Genomic DNA, 25058 nt, shown 5'->3' with positions numbered 1-25058 from the left:
CGGGTCCCATGGCCTTTACCCTTGGGTTTTGTGGCATGTTAGTCTGCCAGAGCTGCCATAACAAAGTACCACAGACCAGGTGGCTGAAACAACAGGAATTCTGTCCACACGTGTGGGTTCTGGAGGTCACACTGTCAGCAGGTCTGGTTTCCTCTGAGGCTTCTCTCCTTGGCTTAGAGGTGGCCTGTCTTCCTCTGGGTCTTTCCTCTCTGTGTGTGAATGTGTCCTAATCTCCTTTTTTTTTTTTTTTCTTGTTTATTTTGAGAGAGATAGCACAAGTGGGGCAGGGACAGAGAAAGAAAGAGAGGGAGAGAGGGGATCCCAAGCAGGCTCCACACTGTCAACACAGAGCTGGATGCTGGGCTCGAACTTATGAACCAGGAACCAGGAGATCATGACCTGGGCAGAAGTCAGACGTTTGACCGACTGAGCCACCTTAATCTCCTTCTTCTATCAGGACACCAATCATATTGGATGAGAGCCCTCCCTAATGAACTCCTTTTGACTTAATTACCTCTTTACAAGCCTCATCTCCAAATACAGTCACTGAGGTGCTCAGGCTTAGGGCTTCCATGTACAAAATCGAAGAGAACAACAATTCAGCCCATAGCATGTGCCTGGTTGTATTCCTTCTTCATTGTATCCAGGAGAGAAGATGACCCTGAGCATCTCTGTCCTGCTGTCCTTGACCGTGTTCCTCCTGGTCATTGTGGAGTTAATCCCTTCCACCTCTAGTGCCGTGCCCTTGATTGGGAAATACATGCTGTTCACCATGGTGTTTGTCATTGCGTCCATCATCATCACAGTCATCGTCATCAACACACACCACCGCTCCCCCAGCACCCATGTCATGCCTGACTGGGTACGCAAGGTGAGCAAGTGAGGCCCTTGCACCCTCTGCACGGGGCCAGTGGAGTTCTGGCTAATGCATGTGGGCACTTAGGAACTGTCCTTTCTCAGGGTTTTTAGGAGATTTCTGGAAGGAACTTTCTTTTAGTCTCTTTCAAGGGATAAATAATTCCTATAGCCTCCCCAGACACAGAAGAAAAACAGAATTAACAAAGCCCACTCCAAATTCAAGTTTAAAGAGTCTCTTTGATTAGAGAAGGTACGTGAATTGCTTTTTATTCAGATTCTGTGAAATTCTTGAGATTTCTGTGTGTAGGTCTTCCATTCTGTGAACAGATTGCTTATTTTTTGCTGGTAAAGTCATCTGCTGAGAACAGAATAAGGGCTAGAGACAGAGGGGATGCTTGACAAGAAATTGTCAAGAAGTGAGTTTTCATGAGGAACTTGGTCTCAAATATTTGCATTATTGAAATTTAAAATGTGTTAGCATTTCAAATATGTCAGTTTTTAAAGAAAACTTCACAGAGACACTAACGTCCAGGGTCTTTTCTGTAGAATGCAAAAGACTTGTCATGAACTAAGAGAGAGACTACCGCTTGCAATGTATTCTTTTGGGAGGATAATCAGTCCCTGTATCTATAAAGACTTGCATGACTCCTGGCAACAGCTATGTTGCATTTCTTTAGGAATAAGAAATGGGGAGAAAAAAACCAGTGTAGCTATTTTAGAGGTTGGACCCCTATATATATATACAGAGAGAGAGAGAGACAGAGAAAGAGGGAGAGGGAGGGAGAGAGAGAGAGGTCCAGCCCCCCCCCCATTTTTTTTTTTTTTTTAGCCAGAAGGGCTTTTCCTTTAACCATATTATCCCACTAACACAAGGCTTTGCAAGAAGCTGGTTCCTTGAAGGCTGGAAGCTTTAGCTTCATTCTCATAAAGCCCAACAGCTGCACACAAGCCCCCTCTAGTGGTGAACTGCTCACATTACAGAATCATCTCTATTAACCATAGTAATTTGACAGGCCACAAGGAATTTTTGAGAAAATCTATAGTATAGTCCTTGTGTCTTAAGGACAAAGATGCTAAGGTCCAGAGAAGGTGACTGACTTGCTTAAATTCACACTGATAACTCAAAGTCAGAGTCTGATACTCGCACCACAGGCAATAATTCATCCATGGATTTCTTTTTCATGTTAGGTTTTTATCGATACTATCCCAAATATCATGTTCTTCTCCACAATGAAAAGACCATCCAGAGAAAAACAAGACAAAAAGATTTTTACAGAAGACATCGATATCTCTGACATTTCTGGGAAGCCGGGGCCTCCACCCATGGGCTTCCACTCTCCCCTGATCAAACACCCCGAGGTAAAAAGCGCCATTGAAGGAGTCAAATACATCGCAGAGACCATGAAGTCAGACCAGGAGTCCAATAACGTAAGCTTCATGACTTGAAATCCACACCTCAAGGTTTAAATAATCAAATACTTGAACTTGGATGGATGGATTTGTCTTGACGAGGAGGCTGGCATTCAAGAGGCAGCTGCTGACTTAAGATGCGCATTGGTGGCCACCCCTAGGCCACCTTAGTGAGCCACACTGTGAATAATCCATTAGCACAATAAAGATCACAATGCCAGCCAAGGGATGTTGAGGGCTTCAAGTGGGCCATGATTGATGCATGCATGAACACTGTGAGTCCAATAACCATCTTAAGGACATTCTAACACTTTTCTCTCTCCCAGGCGGCTGAGGAGTGGAAGTATGTTGCAATGGTGATGGACCACATTCTCCTTGGAGTCTTCATGCTTGTCTGTATCATTGGAACCCTAGCTGTGTTTGCAGGTCGGCTCATTGAACTAAATCAGCAGGGATGAGTGGAGCTGAGCCTACCTCTGCCCCCAGCACCAGGCGGAGTAGGGAAAGGCAGGGAAGATAGGAAGATGGGTCTACTTTGATACAGCTCACTTATCAAACATTTGATTTTCTGTATTTACAATTAATGATAATGATTTATATTTGCATAAGCTTATGGCCCCAAGTATTTTCACATCATTTCTCTCTTTAATCCTGCTCTATCTGCCTGGAGAGTGAAACCCTTTTTAGTAAACGAAATGGGATCATTAACAAGACGTATTCATGTCCAAAGGTGTCTGGAAGGGTTTTACCCAGAGTAACTGAGGTTTTCTGTTGGTTTGTTTTTAAAATTTTTTAAAGAAAAGAATGTATCTCTTGCTTAAAAGTCAGTTTTGTACCCACAACTAAAACACCCATCTGCCAGTCCCCAAAAGATAAGGCATTTGATTCAGAGAGAAAGGAAGCTGTAGAAAGGCAACATATAAGTTCTAGAATGGCCATCAAAATGCAAATTGCATCAAAACTCCATGCTTTAAGGCAGATTTCTCGAACTGGGAGGTGAGGGAAGAGCATCCCAGTCTGACACAGCACCTGAGTAGTCAGGACTTGAGGAACACGGCCAGCTAGTTTCCTACGCTGGACGGAGTGTGAGGGCCAGGCCCTATGGGAATGGTCTTCCACACGTGGTTTTATCTTCATAACTTCATAATGTCCCTATTTTACAAATGAGAAAGCTGAACTCGAGAAGCTTAAGTTCATTGCCCAAACTAGCAAGTAGAAGAACTGAGATTTGAACCAAGACCCAATCTGGGTTCACAGCTCAGGGCTGGGTCAGATCTCCTGCTCACTTGCTCCCCTGGACACGCCCCCACGTGATCTAGGCCATCCTGTAACTTCCATCAGCATTTTGAGAGCTTTAGTCTTAGTGTCAACCACTTTCCTGCCCTCCCAATTAGGTCTCCTGCCCTCTTCCCCAGTCCTCATCCAGTCATTTTTGGGGGCTTAGTCCTATCAGTGAAATCAGACATGTATGCACATATCATCACCATTTCTAAAATCCCAGGCAAGTGAACAGGAGAAAAACTTCTTTCTCTTTGGAGCTACTTTCCAGCCACAATGTAGTTCACCTCAGAAGGAGAAAGCATGCAGCCCTGGGCTCAGTCGTGGCCTTCAGATCAGCAGAACACACCTGACCCACCTCAGTACTGGGGAGAGTGGTGAACTGCAATGCTGGGTAGCCTCTCTGAACCCAGGTGGTTTCAACCTACTTCCCAATGGAATTCCCCAGCACACACCTGTGACACGACAGAGTACCCTCGTTTTAGCGTAAACTCAAGGGAAAACAGTCTGGTGGTTCCTCAAGAAGCAAAACGGAATTATCACAAGATCCAGTAATTCTACTCCTAGGTATATCCCCTAAAAGAATTGAAAGCAGGGACTTGAACAGAGAACTTCTATGCCAGTAGAAGCAATAATCACAACAGCCAAAAGATGGCAAAACCCATGTCCATTAGTGGTAAAGCAGTATATACGTATATTATTGAGCCTTAAAGAGGAAGGAAAGTCTGTTGTGTGTTACAATATGGATCAACCTTGAAAACATGCTTGATGAAATAAGCCAGACGCAAAAGGGCAAATCTTGTGATTCCACTTAAATGAAGCACTTAGAATAGGCAAATTCATAGAGAGAGAAAGTAGAATAGAGATTGCCAGGGTTTAGGGGGAGGGGTGAGTTAGTGCTCAATGGGTAGAATTTCAGGTTGGGACGATGGGAAAGTTCTGGAAATGGACAGTGGTGATGACTGCACAACACTGCGAATGTACTTAATGCCACTATGCTTTAAAATGGTTAAGATGGTGAATTTTGTGCCTATTTTACTACAATTAAAAATAAAGAATGAAAAAAATTTAAGTTTCCTGTTATATATACCTTTTATCACAACGAGAGAAAAAAAAAAAAAAAAAAAAAAAGAATCTGCTGCTTGCCTAATCTCCCAGGACTGACTATTGATTCAGAGAAGGAACTTAAAAGTCTATTCTCATTTTAAGGATAAGGAAACTAAGGCTTAGAGAAATGACCATGGGGTAATTTAGTGACAAACCAGACCTCCTCACTCTGCTCTTGTGCTGTTTCCATTAACATCAAATACCCCCTCTCTCCCCGAAGAGAAAGGCCCTGCGATCCACTGCCTCCTCGCCCAGCAGAACTAGTCTGAGTGGAGAGCGCAGTGTTACAGTGTAGCGCCGTCAGCCCTTAAATATCTGTTCCATCAATCTGTTACCAAATCAAAGGTTTCTATCTTTGGAGTCTCTTCCCTTAGTTCAGGCCCTGTGTCCAGAAGACACTGGCATAACAGGAGGGAAGGCAGGGGTGCTGGAATCGGTCTCCCCATCTACAGGTGTTTGTGGGGGGCTTGGCCCACCTGCCCCGTGTAGCTCCATCCACGAGATGGCTGTGTCTACACAGCAGGAGGACTTGTTGGGAAGTCCAGAGCAGCCTGGAACCACAACACAGGCAGGTAAGTGTGGATGGGGTGCATTTACAGATGGTGCAAACAGAAACTCTTTAGAGCTCAGATCTCTAAGTCGCCTCTTTTTCTGCCCTGGTTGTCACAACTGGGAAATTTGTTTTGTTTAGAACCGCAAGTTATTAAAAATCAGAAATTATGTTAACATTTAAACAAACCAGATGGGGTCATCCAGGGGAGATTTTGGGGCTATTGGGAGGTAGCCGTGCTGGCCTCAGTCCCTGGGGACCACGGCGCCATCCCTGCCTGCTGCTCAGCTTATTACACCAGTCTTGCCCTCAAGCCTGAGTTCCCTGCTCCTGGTTCTCAAACCACCATGTTCAAGGTCCTTTCTCGCACAGCTGCTGCTCAAGCTCTAGCCCCACACCATTTCTTGGGCAGCCATAGCTGCATGCGGTGTCTCCCTCCACCCCCTCCCTCTGCGTCTACCCAAATTCCTCAACCCCCACCACTCAACGTGGTCCTTTGCCCAAGGGAGTGTCTCTGCTTCTGGAGTTTTCCAAGTAAACCTCCTCGCTGCTGGCTAAGGTCTTTCCCTACCACCATCCATGGTCTGATCACTGCTGCCCAAGCTTATCTTCCTATGGCCCGAGTTCTCCAACTCTGGACCCCCAAAGCCACCCCATGCTGCCCCCCACTACTGCTTGTGTTTGTCAGTCACCACAACCATGCTCATTTCTGCACCTCCACCTGGGTCCCACCTCTGCCATTGCCTCAATTTCTTCCCACGACCCCTGCCTGGGTCCGTCCTGACTGCAGCCCGAGTTCTCCAACTGTGGCAGCCCAAGGCTGGTCTCAATGCCCCACCCCGCAGCTCTTCTCCCCTTTCCTGCCTGCTGGTTTACCCTGGCCCCCCAGCCGGTCGGCCCCACCTTCCTCCTGACTCACACCCTCATCCTCACTGTCGCTGTCACCACTGCTGCTGGAGCCAGGCTTGCCGTCCTCGTCCCTTCGTCCCTGGGTTCAGGGGCTCCACGTGTGCAGAGGAAGCCGGAAAGAAAGGGGTGGGGCCAGAGGTGGTGCTGCCCCATGGCATGCAGCCACGGACACGGGGACGGCGGGATCCTGCCCTCGGCAGAATCTCCAGTGAGTCAGCCGCGTGGGCCTCCACCGCCAAGTGCGGGCTGCACACGGGCTCTGGTTTGCTGAGGTCAGCTCGGGCCTCCTGGAACAGCCAGACCATGTCTGCCTCTTCGAGGACCGTGGCCACGTGGAGTGGGCAGGGCTCCCAGTAATTTCCAGCCTGCAACTGCAGCTTCCTGTCCTCCTCAGGTTCCTCTAACTTCTCCAAGCGGGTTCTGGGGTCGGGGATGTATTTGGGGCCTGAGGGAGGGGTCAGGGGCTCCCTGGGGCCCCCGGGGGGGCTGGAGGCACGCAGGGGCAGGCTGGGAGCAGCACCGTGTGGCCCACGCTCACCCATGCGAACCAGTGTGTGGCACCCCCCCACCCCCCGCCCCGTGGATGCCTCCCCAGCGGCTGCCAAGCACAGGGCTGCTTGGCCCCGCTCGCTCTGCAGGTGCAGGGCTCCGTGCCAGCTGCAAGGCCCCGCAGGAAACCCAGGACAGGTTTGTGGTGATCAGTCACCTCCAAGGACAGCGCAGGGTCCCAGCCTTCAGTGCCGGAGTCAAGGGTGAGCGGCGCCCACACCAGCCCGGCCCACTTCTGCTCAGTGCTGGTCTTCTGGAGTCACTGAGTCCAGATCCCATGAGCCCAGGCCACTGTCACACCGTTTGTGTGCATCCACAGCCTCCCCAAGCCGGTGCCCCGGCCGTAGCCCCCAACCGCAGCCCCTAAGTCTTCTTCAGGAGTGGTGGTCCCGGTGAGGAGGGAGCAGGAGCATCGCCTCAGTGCCCCAATGCTGCATAACCAAGTGCCTCAAGCTGGGTGGCTTAAAACAACAGAAGTTTATTCTCTCCCCATTCTGGAGGTCTGCCACGGACAGAATTGTGTCCCCCTGAAATGTACACACTGAGGCCATGGCCCCCAGTGTGATGGTATTTGAAGATGGCACTTTTGGGATGTAGGCTTAGATGAAATCAGGAGAGTACGATCCTCACAACAGGAGTAGTGCTTTTTTTTTTTTTAAGAATAATATTGATTTTTTTTTTTACTTTATTATTTACTTTTTATTTCAAAGAGAGAGAACATGCGAGCAGGGAAGAGGTGCAGAGACAGGAGAGAGAATCCGAGGCAGGCTCCACAGTCAGCACAGAGCTTGACAGGGAGCTCAATCTCACGACCCTGGGATCACGACCTGAGCCAAAATCAAGAGTCGGGTGCTCAACCAACTGAGCTGCCCTGGCACCCCCAGGATTAGTGCTTTTTAAGGAGAAACACTTGCTATCTCTCTCTGCTCACTTCTGTGTGCAGACACAGTGAGAAGGCAGCCGTCAGCAAGTCAGGAAGAGGGCCCGTGCCAAAACCCGGCCATGCCTGCCGGAATCCTGACCTCAGATTTCCAGCCTCCAGGTCTGTGAGAAGATAAATTTCTGTTGGTTAAGCCATGCATTCTGTGGTATCTAGTTATGGCAGCCTGAACTCAGACACAGCCAGAGGTTCAAAATCAAGGTGTTAACAGGCTGATTCCTTCTGGAGGCTCTGAGGGCCAATCACTTCTATGCCTCACTTGTAGCTTCTGGTGGCTCCTGGCAGCCCTTGGTGTCCATTGGCTTATGGCAGCATAACTCCACCCTCTGCCTCCATCTTCACATGTCTTCTCAGTGTCTTCTCCTTTTCTGTCCTTTATAAGAACATGGGTGGGGTGCTTGGGTGGCTCAGGTGGTTAAGTGTCCGATTCTTGATTTTGGCTCAGGTCATGATTTCATGGTTTATGAGTTCGAGCCCCACATCGGGCTCTGATTTCACGGTTTATGAGTTCGAGCCCCACATCAGGCTCCGTGCTGACAGCACAGATCCTGCCTGGGATTCTCTCTTTCCCCCCACCTCTCTGCCCCTGCCCTGCTCGCGTTCTCCCCATCTCTCAAAATAAATAAAAACTTTATAAGAACACCTTTCACTAGATTTGGGGCCTACTCTCAGTGCAGGCTATCATTATAAGATCCTGAACTTACTTACAACTGCAAAGACCCTGTTTCCAAAGAACGTCACACTCATAGGCACTAGGGGTTAGGACTCAGACACAGGTTTTGGAGCCAAGAGTCAACTATAAGTACAAACCAGGGAGCAGTGTGGGAGCGAGATGCTGTGGGCGGATGGGAAATCCTTCTAGGAAAGCCCAGAGGAAGCTAAGAGTGGAGAGGACAAGCCGAACCAGACTCTTGCAACCTCCCAAAACAGACTCAGCGCTTCACCCCTGCACCTCAATCCGCCACCCCTCCCCTACTCCAACCAGGAGAGAATCAAGAGCAGCTGAGCTGACCCATGGTTTGTCCCGCCTCTGCGGCCTGCTGGCACGGCACTGGTCACTTCAAACGCCAGGAGAGAGCAGTGTCTGTAACTTCCAGCCTCTTGCACCCCAGGAGCTTCAGAAACACACGGAAGACTCGTGGGAGCAGGCCCCATCAAAGCCCTTGGTCAGTCAGGCAATGCCCCCCCCCCCCCCCCGCCCCAATCAGCCTACGGGGCCTGGAGCACCAGGAGTCTCCCGGCCAGGGCAGGCCAGGTGGGAGAGCCCACGGTCGCTGAGTCAGCAGCGGTCCCAGGCCTAGTGCAGGCCAGAGGCTGGCCGGTGGTGGAGAGAGGACACTGCAGGCTCCAATAAGAACCCTGTACATTGGCACGAAGCCTTACAGCTCACAAACACTCTCACCCCCTCTACCCCCTCCAATCCTCACCGCACCCTATGAGGTGGAGGTCGCGCTAAAGTTGTCCCCACTGGACACACGAGAAAATGGGAAGCTCAGAGAGGAAAGTGGCAGAAGTGTCTCGGCAAATACATAGCAGAGCTGCTAACTGCAGTGCAGCACGCTCTGGACTGGAGTTCTGGAACAGGAAAGGGACCCTAGTGGAAAGGAGGTGAAATCTGAATAACGTCTGTTATTTAGTTAAGATTACTGCACCAATCTTAATGTGCCACAGCTATGTGGACGCTGAGCGCTGCTGGGTGAAGGGCATCTGGGAACTCTCAGCTCTGCTGCTCTGGTCTGAATGTTTGTGTCTCCCCCAAACTCCTGTTGGAAACCTAATCCCCACTGAGATGGTAGTAGGAGGTGAGGCCTTTGGGAGGTAGTCGTGGGGGTGGAGCACTCCTGAATGACACTAATGACCTTGCTAGAGAGGCTGTAGGGAGCCAGCTCACCCCTTTCACCTCACGGGAACGCAGCGGGAGGCCTGCAGCCTGCAACTCTAAAGAGGGTCCTCACCGGGACCCAGTGACGCCAGCGCCCTGATCTTGGACATCCAGCCTCCAGAACTGTGAGGAATGAAGTTCTGTTGTTTATAAGCCACCTAGTCTGCGGTATTTTGTTATGGCAGCTTGAACAGACTACGACAATTATCTTTGTCACTTTTCCAGAAATCCGTAATTGTTCCAAAACAGAAGTTTTGTTAAAAAGCAAAGCTGGGAAGGGAGTAAAAAGAAAAAACCAGAAATGGCACTTGACTGTTTTCCACTCTAGTTCAGGAGTTCACACCATTCTGTGGTGGCTGTTGACAAGGATATGAAAAAACTGGAGTCCCTGGGGCTCCTGAGTGGCTCAGTCAGGTAAGCGTCTGACTTCGGTTCAGATCATGATCTGGCTTTGGGAGTTCAAGCCCTGCATCAGGCTGCCGGCTGTCAGCACAGAGCCTGGAGCCTGCTTCAGATCCTCTGTCTCTCTCTCTCTGCTCCTTTCCCACTTGTACACACTCTTTCTCTTTCAAAAATAAAAACAAAACATTTTTAAAAATTGGAATCCTTACGCATTGCTTTTGATAAAGTAAAATGGTGCAGCCACTGTGGAAAATAATTTGATGGTTCCCCCCAAAATTAAACATAATTACCACATTATCCAGCAATTCCACTTGTAGGTATAAACCCAAAGGAATTTCAAGCAGGGACTTGAATAGACACTTGTACACCAATGCTCACTGTGGCATTATTCTCAATAGTCAAAAGGTGGAAACAACCCAAATGTCCATCAATGGATGAACAGATAAACAAAATGTATATACAGACAATGGAATATTACTCGGTCTTGAAAAGGAAGGAAATTCTGATACATACTACATGAACTTTGAAAGCATGATGTTAAGTAAAATAAGCCAGATGCAAACAAATATTGTAGGATTTAATTTATGAGATTCTTAGAATAGGCAAATCCATAGAGACACAAAGTAGAATAGTGGTTATAGCAAAGGCAGAGGAAGGGTGAGTTATAACCTAATGGCATAAAGTTTGAGTTTGACATGATGGAAAGTTCTGGAAATGGAGAGGAGTGATGATTGCACAGCCTTGCAGATATACTTAGTGCTGGTGAATTGTATACTGTAAGGTGGTTAAAGTGATAAATTTTGTCGTATGTATATTGTAAAAAATAAAAAGTGTTTTTTTTAAATCACAAACTGCCCCCCTTCCTTAACCTTGAAAATGGTCCCTGGGTGAAAATGGGGCACTGATAGAGAAACGAGTTGCCTCTTGGAGGAATGTTAACATCTCTCTCCACAAACATCTTTAAGGCTTCTAGCTCCCTCCTTGAACCAACCCCCAACACATTTGCCTTCCGGAAGGAAGGACAGGATAGAGCAGGGGAACTGTCCCATTTCAAATATAAACCACTTTCAGGCAAGTGGTCCAGTCAGCACCCAGCTCTCAGGGAGCCTACAATGGGGGCAGAGGGGTGAGCAGAGAGAGGAGGGGTCCTGGTCTCTTTCCTGCTCTTTGAGCACCTCCCCACCCAAATCCTTCTTCTCCCTCTATCAGCTAGTGAAGACCCTCCTATGGTGGTTTGTAACACAGAGTATATTTTTTAGTCAGAAAAATAAACCTCCTGAGCAACATTTGTATATCTATATCCATCTATATCTATAGATAGATATATAAAGCTTATTTATTTTATTTTGAGAGAAACTGTGAGCAGGGGAGGAGCAAAGAGAGAGGGAGAGACAGAATCCCAAGCAGGCTCTGCTCTGTCAGTGTGGAGCCCAGCTTGGGGTTTGGACTCACAAACTGTGAGATCATGACCGGAGCCCAGATGAAGAGTCAGATGCTTAACCAACTGAGCCACTCAGGGACCCCAAACAACTTTTATGTTTTGAACATCAATTTGACAAAGGGCTTTTAAGCCTATGGTTCTATTCTCTTTCCTAGCTTTTTGCTAGATACCACTTATTATTTATAGCATTTTCTTGCATACCTGTCTGCTTTCAACTCCTACCTTGGAATCTTACAAACAAAATACCAAAAGGTACTTTATTTATGTTTATATCCTCAGGTATTAGAAACATGCTCAAAAGATTTGATGAATCAATGTAGAAACTAATTTGACAATAAACTATTTGTAAAAAATTAAAAAAAAAAAAGATTTGATGAATCAATTAGGAGATAAGTGAACAAAAGGCTTAGCAACCTAAACTGTCTTTAGATTGCCCTCACTCTCTAACATCCTGCCTGGTATAGCTGGTCCAAACATTGCCTACGGATGTGAATTTCTATATACATTCACATTTTAAGTATGCACACCATAAGACGTTCCAACCTGAACATAGGCATTAGTTCTAGGAAAAGCAGATCTCTGAGCACTTCTGACACATTTCTAAAGACATCTACCCCCACTGCACCTGATCATATCACTAAAAACCAAATCAACCTGTAAAGGCCCTTCTCAAAGTCCTTTGCTTCCAGGAACCTGCACGCGCGCGCGCGCACGCACACACACACACACACACACACACACACACACACACACACACACCTTCAGCCCCCTCTTCTGGCGGGTCGTGGCCTATGCTCTTTTTTTTAACTTTCCTTATCACGTATAAGGGGCCTGATGATCTCCTGTGATGTCTGCTTCACTAATTACTTTGTGGATGTAAATCATCTGTTTTCAGAAAGACAGATGACATTATAGGTTCAGGGCCTAGAGCCTGCTTCTAGGGTTAAGTAACTCGCCCAAGGTCCCACAGGAAGTACAGGTAGCAGGAACCCAACTACCTTCTTCAGGTAGGGGCAGATTTGTTGTTTACATATGGGGTCCTCAGGCATTTTTATAAGCAGAACTTCTGACACTGGAAAATGCTGGGTTTACTTAGGGCTCTGAAGAACCCTCCAGCCTAGTCTAAGGTATCCATTTATAACACATTTTAAATGTTACCATTTTTTTCCTACCAATTATGTAGTTTAGGAGAAATTCCTTCTAGAAAATAATGCACCATTGATAATAATTGTATTGTGATAAGATTTTTTGGTTGGTAGGCTATTTGGGGGGAGGGTGGTTAAACACCACAATACACAGTAACAAGATATTGGGCAAACCTAGAGAAATGCTATTTAGTTAAATAAACTGGGCAGCAGCTCCCTCTTGTGCTCAAAAGTAAATATTGCAGTCACTGAATTAAAACATGGAAAATCATACCTTAATACACATAAAACTTGCTTAAACAAAGAGCTGTTCCCAAATATTTTAAGTCTGTGAAAAGCATGGTGTTTAGTAACTCCTTATTTTACCCAGAGCACCCACTGCCATTAATATTTCATTAATTCTTCAAACATTTATTGAGTACTTGCTGAGTGCCAGTTACTAGGGATGCTAGGGTGATTAACAGTTACTGCCCCCAAATTGCTCACAAGGACTGGTCCACCAAGATGCCACCTTTCTCATATGCTTTTTCTGGTCCCCTGTCAACTATGACCTCTGTCTCCTCTGAACTCCCCCCCGCACCTCGCACCCTAAGATTGAGTCTTCTCATGCCTCTCCCCCTCTTCTTCCCATTATCAGGCAGTTCCTTACCTTATCACCCTACCAGACTGGAACTTCTCTGAAAGCAGTGGCCACATCTGGTCCACTCGGTTTTCCTCTGCATGTGTCCAGTTAGTATGCAAATGCACATTTGTTCAATGTAATTTAATTCAACAAAATCAGGAAGTAATAGAGCTCCACGGCTAATTAAAAACAGGTTCTAACAGAGAAGTGTATTTCAACTGCTTTGTACACATAACTCTCAAAAATGGAAATGTAAGTCATTGTTTTATTGCTGCCAAAATGCATGTTGACTTTTTCTAATCATTTATCTGTACAAGGATGCCAATGGAATATAAGACTTTTATTATCCTGGAATCCGTGAGGTCTGAAAGAGTTTGCTCCATCACTTTCCTGCGTGTCATGAAAAGATGCTGGGTTGCACAGGTGTTCCCTGTGGGCACCGTGTCAGGAACCTGAATGTGGAAGTCTGCTCTGGCCAAGCCACTTGGGGTGGACGATGTTCTAAACCAGTGGTTCCCAGACTTTGGGATGTCACATAAGATATTAAAACATTTTTCCCCTCAGGGACTGACATGAGGTTGTCAATATCTTATTTTGCTGACTATGAATAGTTTTTAAAATCATTTATGAAAAAAATAAATTTTAACACCATGAAGCAAAAAAGTCATAACCTCAGAATAAAGACTTTTTAAAGATTTCATTTTTAACTAATCTCTGCACCCAACATGGGGCTCAAACTCACAAATGCAAGATCAAGAGCTGCACTACTGACAGAGCCAGCCAGGCACCCCTCAAAATTTTTTCTATTGAACACATTTAACTCTAGATTTGGACCACACACTTGGATCAAGTAACTGCAGAACGTGGAGGGTGGACTTGAAGGCACACCCTGACACCCATCCTCTGCCCACCCTTTTCTTCTATTGGATTCAAGAGTTTCTTTTTCATTTGATAATTCTCTCACTTGGGTTTGCCTTGTAGCATGTGAGAATGGCATGAAATCACACCCCCTGGGAATAGGAGCTAGAATGGAAACCAGCTGAGGCCAAAACCCAAGTAAGGGAAAAGGGCAGAAGATGGTGTCAGGTACGTGCCCTAATGTCCACCCCCACCCCGCACTTTCTCCCGTGTCTGGGTTCCAGCGTGTGGTTTGGCTGGCTGGGTGGAAGGGGAGTTTGTGGGATGGCCTCACATGGACTAAGGAGAGGATGGGGAAAGAGAGACAAAGGAATTGGCCCTGGTTTGGGGAGCAGCATTGCTGTCTCCTGACCACAAGGTCAACAGCAGAGTAGAAGCGTGCCGTCATCTCACGCTTTGCTTTTGCGAAAGCCTTTCAGATAGCTGCTCTATCTGATCACCTCTACGTGACCGAGCCAACTGATTTCAGGAAGGGACTGAGGGTGGCTTTGTTTCCCTTCCACTCCAGGACTCAGATGAGAGAAGGAAAGGCTCTCAAGGGCTCCTCTCGGACAAGACTAAAGGGATGCTTGCACGTGTACACACACACACACACACACACACACACACACGTGGAGCTTAGCCCAGATCGAAGGTCTGTGGGCAGCAGGAGGAAAGAAACCCACTGAGAATCAGCACTGAATGACCTTAAATAGCCTGCATCCCTCAGGTCACTGCTTGGAGGTGCTCAGAAGGGGCTGACAGCCCCAGCTACCCACACCCCCACCCCCCAGGGCCCTTCTCCTGACAAAAATGACAGCCTTGGTGCTCACATTAGTCTTGACTCTGCTGTGTCCAGGAGAGGCCCCTCCAGAAAGGGTAGGTGTCCCTCCGACTCAGAAAGACCACACTAAGGCCTTGGTGCATCGGCCCCTCCTGAGTGGCCCGTGGGAGACCCTCCCCAGCATCCACTCCCTCCCGCAGCCCGAGGCTTTGCAGGTGTGTGTGGCCGAGGGGGTGGGTGGCCATGGCTCCTCCCCTTCCTTTTCTCACCAGCTTTTCTCAGGCCAACGGGACAAAGCAAGCTCTTCAATCATCTCTGAGCTGACAAAAAGAGAAGATGAAGAAAAAGTCCTGCCAGTCTTCTCCGCCCACCCCAGATGCATAACTTCTATCGAGAATTTCAGCTTTCGGACAGACAACACCCAAACCTTTGTACCCACTACCAACCAATACCCTCCTGCCTTCAGGGCACTGAAAATGCACCTCATCACCTTGACCCTCAGCCTTCCAGTCTCCTCTTCATCCTTCCCCTCCCATCCTCTCCTCAATCTAAGTAAACCTCCAGGCCTGAAGAGGTCTAAGCAGGTCCTCATTTGCTCCTCAGCAGGACCTTAGCCAACTGTCCCTCAGTTTCCCGAGGCCCTCCCTTCCTTCCACCATCCTCCATCCCCTCACGGGCTCCACTTCCCCTTCTCCATAGACCAGCCTCACAATAGCACCAGCGACTATTGTGGAGAAAAACACTAAGGCAACAGTTTTTTGCCAGGACAAGATCCCTTCCATGGCATTAGTTGTAACAGAGTTTTATCTTTCTCATTTCACTTCCTGTGACCCATTGCCCTTAAAGTACACTAAGTACACTACGTCCACTTACATTGGAAGTTTACATAAACGAAGAATTTTGTTAAGTACATACCATGCACTATTTCAGACAGGTTTTCTTTGCTAAATCTGGCTATCTTCTGCAGATGTAACAATCAAAATGATGCTATCACTCACTGAGCACCTAGTACGTGCCCTTTACTTAGGGAGACCATATGTGTCGCTTTGTCAGGGACAGCATGGGCACACGGTGGTCCTGGAGTAATTACAGCACCTCCACTGATGCTCTCAGATGTTCCACCTTATGGACTTATAACGCATCTTCCGCTTTAATTTTGATCCCCAAGAAAACCTGATGCAAGGGGGTTTTATTATCTTCACTTTGTAGACAGAACGGTACACTTTTAGGAGAAGTAAATAAGTAGCCTAAGGTCATACAGGAAGCGAGGAAGTAGCAGGGCCAGGACTCATGGGCAGGTCTGGTCAACCCGAAGCCCTTCTTGGCACAGACGCTCTCCCTTAGGAGGGAGGCTGTGGGGTTGGTACAAACAGAAGTCCCCGACTTCCATAGGGGCCAACGCCCTTCACTAGCTATGGTCCGTTCAGGCCTTGGAATCAAACTTATGCACAGGATTCTTCTCCAAGCAATGGGTTCTGCCCACCCACCACTCAAATTTAGCTGAAACAGATGAGGGATTGTCTGCCACCCTCACAGAGAGAACCCAGCAGGCAACTGGGGAGACTGTTCCTACCTCTGAAGCACATGCTTCTCATGGTGATACCCGAGTCACCATGAGGATCTGTAAGAGGGGCAGCGATGAGACGGTGGCCTTTTCTTCAGTCTTAATACAGCAGCTTGGCTGCCCAGGAAAGACAGAGGACGGGGAAGGGGTTTCCCCTTAACCATGATGTTTATAATTACAAATTCTTGTTTTAATTATTTATACAATACCTACTACCTGGCAGGCAAAACACTAGACACTCCATAAACTTAATGGTGAGCTAGACAGAAGTGGCCCCACTCTCGCGGGGCCCAGGGTCTAGTGGGAAATCAGGTGAGTGTCTGGGTAGGGATCAGGCTGGTCTACTCACATGGCCCAGTCTGCCTTCGCTCCCTCCTTTGCCTATAAAGGTTTGCGTCCTATAAAGGGAGGCCCTGTGCCTCTTGGTTGGATAGCAGGAGGCAGAGAGCTCCCCAGGGCAGGGACACACTTGAGCCTGAAGTGTGGCCTCTAATCGATACATGTGCACTGATAAAGCGAAGACGCTCTTGGAGCACTGGCCTTGGCCTGGCCCCCGGCTACACACCTGGCTCAATGCTTCAGCATCCCCAAGAGCTAAGGCAAAGTTGTTGCTACAATTTTAACACACGGGAAACTGAGACGTGGAACAGCTAAGTGACCATCTCAGCTGCACAGGCAGAACTTGCTCCAGCTGTGGGAGCTGGCGTGTGAGCCTGGCAGTGTGGCTCGTGCCAACCCCTGGATCAGGAGCAAGGCCCCCCCAGGGTGGCCCAAGCCTGGGGCTGGAGAGTGGAAACAGCAAACATTGCAGAGCACTTGTGAAGTACAGGCGCCTTCCTGGGCTCCGGGCACAGACAGGCTTGTGAGGGCCACCTCGACCCTACCTGACAAACACAAGGACATTAAGTAAGGTGCCCAAGAGACGCAATGAGCAAGTGGTAGATGTGTCAATGCTTCTACCTCAGCTCTTCCAGACTTTAGTGCACATCAGTCACCTGGGGACTCTTGTTAAACTGCAGGTTCAGACTTGGGGGCAGGGCCCCAAACTCTGTATTGCTAATGAGCCCCCAGGTGATACTGACCCTGCTGGTCCAGGGCACTTCAAGTAACAAGGCCGTAATATATCTTGCCTCTTGGGAGTTCAGCTGTCTTATCCTCAATTAAGCGTTTCCAAATGACTCCGTGTTAGCAATAATCATTTTAGCTCATTTTCACTGAGTGCTTATTCTGTATCAGGTCCTGTATTAAGAGCTTTTTACATGGATTATCTCCTTGACTATATGAAGTGGGATACAATTAGTGTCCCCATTTTACACATGAGGAAAGCTGAGGCCCAGAAAGTTTAAAGAACTCGCTCAAGGTCGCAGAGCCAACAAGTCGCAGAGCCAGTTCCACCTGTCCGTGAAGTGGGGACAGAGAGGCACTGCCAGCTCGTCTGTCTGTGGAGAACACCCAGGTGGAGAGTGTTCAACATTTTAAAACGTGGCCTAGAATCCATCTGGTTCTCTTAACGTAAGACCCATCTTCCTTACCCACGTGCAAATGAGTCCAGTGAGAGATTTCTTCCTTCAGACAGAACTGAAGGAGTCCTTAACCAAGCCGTCATTGCCCCCAGGGACTTGAACTCACAACTTTCCTGGCTCAGCTGTCCCCCTTTTCAAAGGCCATTATGCTGGTTAGAATCTCTGGAGGCCTGAAGCATCTCAGGAAGTAATCAGAAGCTTCCAGAGCTCCTGGAGAGGCCCCGTTATCACAGACTGGGACATCTTCCCAGCAACCCCCAACTAACTCAATTCAGCAGCCAGGGCCAGGTGCTCAAGCCCAAGACCCGATGTGACCTGTCAGTGACTCTGAGGTATTCCTGTCCCAACCCCCCTGGATTCTCTCAGTCCCCAGCTACTGTCCTCTCTCCGGTATCAGCTCCCTCCCTTCTTTATTAAGAACTCCTCCCTTCTTTTCTCCAACTGGCTTTCCAGAAAGGATCCTTTGAATTCTAAACTGATGCCTGATAAAGTTCAAACAATTGCATCAGTTAAGCCAGGAGCTGGGAGGGGGGAATGGGGACAAGAGGTTTCAGAGATTGCAAAGATTCCTTCCCTTGGGAAGTTTACAGCTCAGCAAGGTAATAGATACAGGAGGAATTTCAACAGAGAGTGAACATCAAGGGCACTGGGGGAGGGGGGGCAGAGGCATCAGAGGTGATGCCATCACAGATGAATTCTGAAGACTGGGTCAGAGGCAGCTGGTGCAAAGGTGCTCCATGCACAAGCAACACCATGAGCACAGACAGCTCAGGCAGTTTATACTTTGGGGCATAAAATATAAAGCAAGGAGTGGCCAGAAACGAGATGGGAGAATAAAATAAGGGTAATGTCAAGGAAGTTCCCAAATGCCACATCAAGGGGGCTTGGACTTGCTTCTCCAGGCAGGGTCCATTTTGGAAGGTCAAGCATGGACAGACCTCGGAGCGCTCACCCTGCAGGCCCCACGTCTGCTTCAGGTATTCAGCGCCCCACACAAGGGTGTGCAAAGAGAAAGTTCTGTTGCCAAAAGACCCATGCACGACTTCTGTTGCCGATGGGACACCGTCTCAGAGAACTCAGGATTTCAGGAATTAGGAAGAGGATGCCTCTGGGGTTTTGTCTAATTGGTGGACGCCCCGGAAACATCCTCTTTCCACAGGCCAGGAAGTGGCTGTTTCATTTTCTAATTCCATTCTGCCGTGAGTAAGGCAGCGGGAGCTGCTTCCTTCCTTCCTCGCCGGACCCCACAGGCCTCAGTCCCCAACAGCCCTCCAAGTCCATCCTCTCCAGGCCAGCCTGCAGGGTCTTTTTTTTTTTTTTTTTAATGTTTTATTTATTTATAGGAGAGAGAGAGAGAGACAGCGTGAGCAGGGGAGGGTCAGAGAGAGAGGGAGTCACAGACTGAAACAGGCTCCAGGCTCTGAGCTGGCAGTCAGCACAGAGCTTGACACGGGGCCCGAACCCACGAACCGCGAGATCATGACCTAAGCGAAAGTCGGACGCTTAACCGACTAAGCCACCCAGGCGCCCCCAGCCTGCAGGGTCTTATACTCCCAGGACCTTTGATACGAAGCTGGTGATTACAGGAATTGGCAGCCCCCTCCTTCCCCCCAGTGCTGCCAGAACTGACCTTGCTGACAGTCTATCCATGTTAAACTTGGCTGGGCCTCCGGGTGCCAAGTTTACCTCCTGTGTTAACAGCGTGCTTCAGCCAGTCTTGCCAGAGGACCTAGCTCTTCTGGGCTCCAGCCCCGGCCGCCCAGCTGCCTGTCACTTGGTCGGGTCAGGAATATTCCAGTTCTTTAAAACTGGCCGCATAAACCAAGTCCCACAGCCCCTAATCGTGGCTGCTGCTGAGCCAGACTCCCAGCAGTCTGCGCTGCCTGGGCCCCGGGAAGGCAGCCGCAGTCAATCATGCCCAAGCACCCCCTCCGAGGGTGCTTATCAAACACCCCCCTGCTCCCCCCCCCCCCTCCCAGGAACTCACTGCCCCAGCTGAAGCATACTTTCTCCGCAGGAAAGCATCGTCCGGACAGCAACAAACATTTGAATGTGCACAGTACCAATAAAAATGTCTGAGGAGGCAACCCCTCGCCGTAGACTGAGATTGATTTACTTACAAATTATAATTACGTATGACTGGAATAATCTGTTATGGACATTACTAAATATACACACAGATATAAATGAAAGCAAATGAGTTAAACACTAAATATTTATGGTATTTTTCTGCTCTCACTAAAAGATGGAAATGTCCTTAGGGGACTATAATTAAATATGCCTCATTAAAAAAAATTTAACAGACTTTAGTTTGGGGAGCAGTTTTAGATTTATAGAAAATTTGAGCACAAAGTACAAAGAGTTCAAATGTACCTGCTCAGCACTTCCCCCTCCCCAGTGGCCCCTATTAATAACATCTCCTATTAGGGTGATGCATTTTCTATGAAATTATGAGCCCCTGTTGATACATTATTATTGACTGAAGTCCACAGTTTACTTTAGGGTTTCCTCTTCGTGTTGCACATTCCTTGGGCTTTGATAAATGTATAACATGTATCCACCATTACAGCATTGTATAGAATAATTCCATACTCTAAAAACTCCCTGGGCTCTACCTAGTCATCCCTCTTCCCACCTCCCAGACACTAATCATTTGCTCCATTATTTTTTTTAAAACCTTGATTAACCCTTTATGGAAAAAGTGGATTTAAAGGTCCAATTCTAAGTTTTGCTTTTGTTTACATTTTGTTTGTTTGTTTGTTTGTTTAGATAGAGCATACACACAAGCTTCCACAGGGGAGAGGGAGAGAATCCCAAGCAGTGTCCCCACTAGCAGCAGCAGAGCATGCTGCGTGGCTGGAATTCATGAACCATGAGATCATGACCTGGGCTGAAATCAGGAGTCAGGTGCTTCAGTGAGTGAGCTACCCAGGGGCCCCTTGCTTTTGAACCACCTGAATGGCATTGCAGAAGATGTGGCCTCACAAAGGTTAGTGACTACAGATGGGGAAGGACAACAATGGGTGCATTTAGCAAATCACAATAATTTTTTCTGTGCCATTCACCTGTTATATAAAGGTCTTCATGAAATTTGGCTCGTAAGTTTCTCTCCTCCTGAAGGCAATCATTTACTCATACAAGCTTATTAGAAGCTGATACATTTTATAATTTTAATAAATTTCTTCTAAAATACTTTGGATGATTTCAAGCAGACTGAAAGTTCCTCTCCAAGTTTTTTAAATAGTACAGATACAGGAGTTTTTATAGATAGCAAAACTTGTTTTCTTTCAAACTAAACCACAGGATGATACATTTCTAAATATTTCTAAAGTATTTTCAAAAATACTTTTTCCATAGTACAAATTTCTTTTCAAAAGCTATTTCTCTCTCATCACTAAAATGTCAGATTTTAGTGACAGATTAAGTGAACTTACTCTTTTCTAAACTACTGGATAGGTAGCATGATGTTGACTGCCACTTATCACAGAAAAGACGAGCAAATTTAGAACACTTGCCTTTTCAAAAAAGAAGAGTATACATTTGAAGGTTTTTTTTAAGGTTTGTTTATTTTTGAGAGACAGAAAAAGGGCATACAAGTGGGGGAGGGGCAGAGAGTGAGACACACAGAATCCAAAGCAGTCTCCAGGTTCTGAGCTGTCAGTGCAGAGCCTGACGTAGGGCTCGAACCCATGAACTGTGATATCACAACGGAAGCTGAAGTTGGACACTTAACCGACTGAGCCCCCTGAAGGTTTTTTATTAAAGATTTTATTTTTAAGTAATCTCTACACCCAGCGTAGCAATCTCCCACAACACGGAGATCAAGAGTCACACACTCTGTGAGGCGCCTGGGTGACTCAGTTGGTTGAATGTCTGACTTCGGCTCAGGTCATGATCTCATGGTTCATGGGTTCAAGCCCCGCACTGGGCTCTGTGCTGGCAGCTCAGAGCCTGGAACCTGCTTGGGATTCTGTGTTGCCCTCTCTTTGCCCCTCCCACACTCGCACTCTGTCTCTCAAAATAAATAAATGTAAAAAAAAATTTTTTTTTATTAAAAGTCACACACTCCACAGACTGAATCAGCCAGGAACACCTATACATTTGAAGTTTAAAAAAGCTTTAAGTTTAGTGATATCTTTAAATACTTTAACACAGATAATAAACAAGTCTTTGCTAATTAAAGATTTTCATAGCCTTCCCCATCTCCTAGATTCTGTTTATTAATTTTATTATTGTTTTGACATATATTACATTTTATATATATGTAACTTTTGTCATTTTTAAGACTTTATTGCGGAATGTTGAATTTGTGATTCATTAGGGTCTATGACACTTCATCATTTTTCAAAAACACTCTTGGGATATTTTAGCAAGTACCCCTGTTGCTTTTCAAAGAATGGTCTTCCAGTTCAATCATGTATATATTTTTAATGTTTATTTACTTTTGGAGACACAGAGAGACAGAGTGTAAGTGTTGGAGGGGCAGAAAGAGAGGGAGACACAGAATATGAAACAGGCTCCAGGCTCTGAGCTGTCAGCACAGAGCCTGACACAGGGCTCGAACCCACGAACTGTGAGATCATGACCTGAGTCGAAGTTGGACACTTAACCGACTGAGCCACCCTGCCCCCAGTTCAATCATATTTTAACAGCATCTTATAAAGCACTTATTTTAAAACTAAAAAAATTAATCAGGAAATGCAGCCTTTCCTTCCCCTTCCAGTGTCCCACTTCCGTAGGCTCAAAGCATGGACACAAGCATTCACGATGAACCAGATTCCCACAGGGACTCCTTGTGGTGCAGAGACTGCACAGGGTCAGGCCCACCCCGAGTCTCTGGGTTCACCCCATTTTCTGGTTATGGCATTAAGGTCCCATTTCTCCAGCTGCACTGCCTTGTCTCACTGAAGTGAAATTCCTGGATCCCTGTTATAGGAGGAGAATGATGTTTGGAAAACCATTTGCCTTTAGAAGCACCTAAAGTCTTCACAAGGTAACTGAGCTGGTACCTGACTGGTAAAGCAAGGTTTATCATCAGACACAGTCATCAGACAGAATGAGCAGAGCAAACACCTTCCATGTCATTAAGTTCATTCCCTGAATAAATAAAACCTACAGCACATGTGACCTTCCCCAAGACACTTACTCTGGGCCCACCTGCCAGCTATGAATTTAAGTCGCTGTGCCTTCCTCACTCGCCCAAATGAAAGCTCCTTAGGGGCACCATAAACCAACAATTACATCAAACTCCTCTGGAACTCTGCTCCCTGCCACCACCCCTCTCTGACTCTTATCCTGGAAACTCAGGATTAACTAACTGTCTTTCAGTTCCTCCTTTATACGAAGAGAACACAGTGTCATGTTCCCAGGAAATATCCCATTGGAGAAAAGCTGTGCCTGCCCATATTGGATCTCTTCACCCCTCCAGTCCTGGGGAGCTGATCTGTCTAGGCAAGATGGTGGGTTTTCTTGTCCTATGGCTCCTGACTGGGCTCAGATGATGGGTGGTACTGGCAGGAGAGGAGTTAAGTCAGAGTATTTATTCTTCACCCCACTGGGTCACCACAGGTGGGCATCATTCTGCTTCTGAAGGTCATACTCCTGCCAGGAACTGTTTCTGGTACTGAAGCTACCCTCCCCTGGTTCTGGTTGATATTCCCTCACCTTTGGACTTAGGAGTAGTAATGACTCTATGCTGTTTCAGCCCTGGAGAATGCCACCATCCTTTGTTCCTCTTCCTAAATACCTTCGTAAATAATTCCTTTATTTGGCTTTCCTATATGATCTCATTTGAGAAGATAGGTCTCCTGAAGGAAACTGCCTGCTATCCTGGCCAAACAGCAGCTTTGGTGTAAGTGCCATTCTTTGGTTCTTGCTATGACACTAAAATCAAAGAGAAAAATGCATGTGAGTAGTGGATGCTGCTGCTGCTAACAATAATGACAATTAGCTTTTGTTGAGTGCTGAGTCCGATACCATGTGTATTATTTTACACAAATGAATTCACTTTAACCTAGAACACCTTCATGAGGAGAGTAGTAGGTTAAGATGACCCAAAGATAATCCTGATGACCATGCCTACTGATATCAACACCCTATGTGACCCTCACACTGGATGGATTTAGTGACTTGCTTCTAATGATTAGAATATGGCAAAGTGATGGAACGTCACCTCAACATAATACAGGCCATATACGATAAACCTAAAGCTAACATCATACTCAAAAGCTAAAAGCTTTTCCTCTATGACCGGGAACAGGATAAGGATGCCCACTCCGGTCACTTTTATTCAACACAGTCCTGGAAGTCCTAGGTGTAGCAACTAGATGAGAAAAAGAAATCAAAGACACTCAAACTGCTTAGGAAAAAGTAAAACTGTCATTATTTGCAAATGACATAACACTATACATAGAAAACCCGAAAGACTTCACCAAAATACATCTGCACTAATAAATGAATTCCACAAAGTTACAGGACACAAAGTTAATATATAGAAACAGATTGTATTACTATACCCTAATAATGAGCTAGAACAAAGGGAAATTAAGAAAACAATCCTATTTACAATTGCATCAGTAAGAACAAACTACTTAAGAGTAGATTTAACCAAGGAAATGAAAGCCTTGTACTTTGAAAAATATAAGACACTGATAAAAGATATTGAAGATGACACAAACAAATGGAAAGACATACTGTGTTCATGGGTGTGAAGAATTAATACTGTTAAAATGTCCATATGCCCAAAGTGATCTACAGAGTCAATGCAATCCCTATCAAAATACCAATCACAATTTTCATAGAACTAGAACAAATAATACTAAAATTTACAGGGAACCACAAACAGCCCCAAATAGCCATGGCAATCCTGAGAAAGAAAAACAAAGCTAAGGTATCACAATCCAGATTACAAACTATACAGCAAAGCTATAGTAATCACAACAGCATGGGACTAACCCAGAAACAGACATATAGGTCAATACAACAAAAAAGAGAGTCCAGAGATAAACCCAAGCTTATGGATGATCAATTACTCTACGACAAAGGAGGCAAGGATATACAATGGGGAAAAGACAGTATCATCAGTAAACAGTGTTAAGAAAACTGGACAGCTACATGGAAGAGAATGAAACTGGACCACTTTCTTACACCATACACAAAAATGAACTCTAAATGGATTAAAGACCTAAATGTGAGACC

At 46.6% G+C, this 25058-nt stretch overlaps 1 protein-coding gene and 1 pseudogene across 1 annotated transcript in view; one reads left to right on the top strand and one right to left on the bottom strand.

Moving 5' to 3' along the window:
• The window catches only part of CHRNA1 (cholinergic receptor nicotinic alpha 1 subunit), a 38262-nt gene extending 35381 nt beyond the window's left edge, over nucleotides 1-2881 (top strand). The window contains exons 9-11 of the mRNA XM_039239220.1: nucleotides 648-871; nucleotides 2047-2286; nucleotides 2595-2881. Of these exons, the coding sequence (XP_039095151.1) occupies nucleotides 648-871; nucleotides 2047-2286; nucleotides 2595-2726 (596 nt within the window). The 3' untranslated portion in view covers nucleotides 2727-2881. The remainder of the gene's footprint in view (nucleotides 1-647; nucleotides 872-2046; nucleotides 2287-2594) is intronic.
• A 3148-nt stretch (nucleotides 2882-6029) lies between these two features.
• Nucleotides 6030-6654, bottom strand: LOC120236428 (annotated as a pseudogene).
• Nucleotides 6655-25058: the final 18404 nt, after the last annotated feature.

This window comes from Hyaena hyaena, unplaced genomic scaffold, assembly GCF_003009895.1.
Source record: "Hyaena hyaena isolate Hyena2069 unplaced genomic scaffold, ASM300989v1 scaffold_154, whole genome shotgun sequence".
Classification (NCBI taxonomy): domain Eukaryota; kingdom Metazoa; phylum Chordata; class Mammalia; order Carnivora; family Hyaenidae; genus Hyaena; species Hyaena hyaena.
Note: the sequence above shows the minus strand (reverse complement) of the source record. Positions and strands in the feature narration are given on the sequence as shown.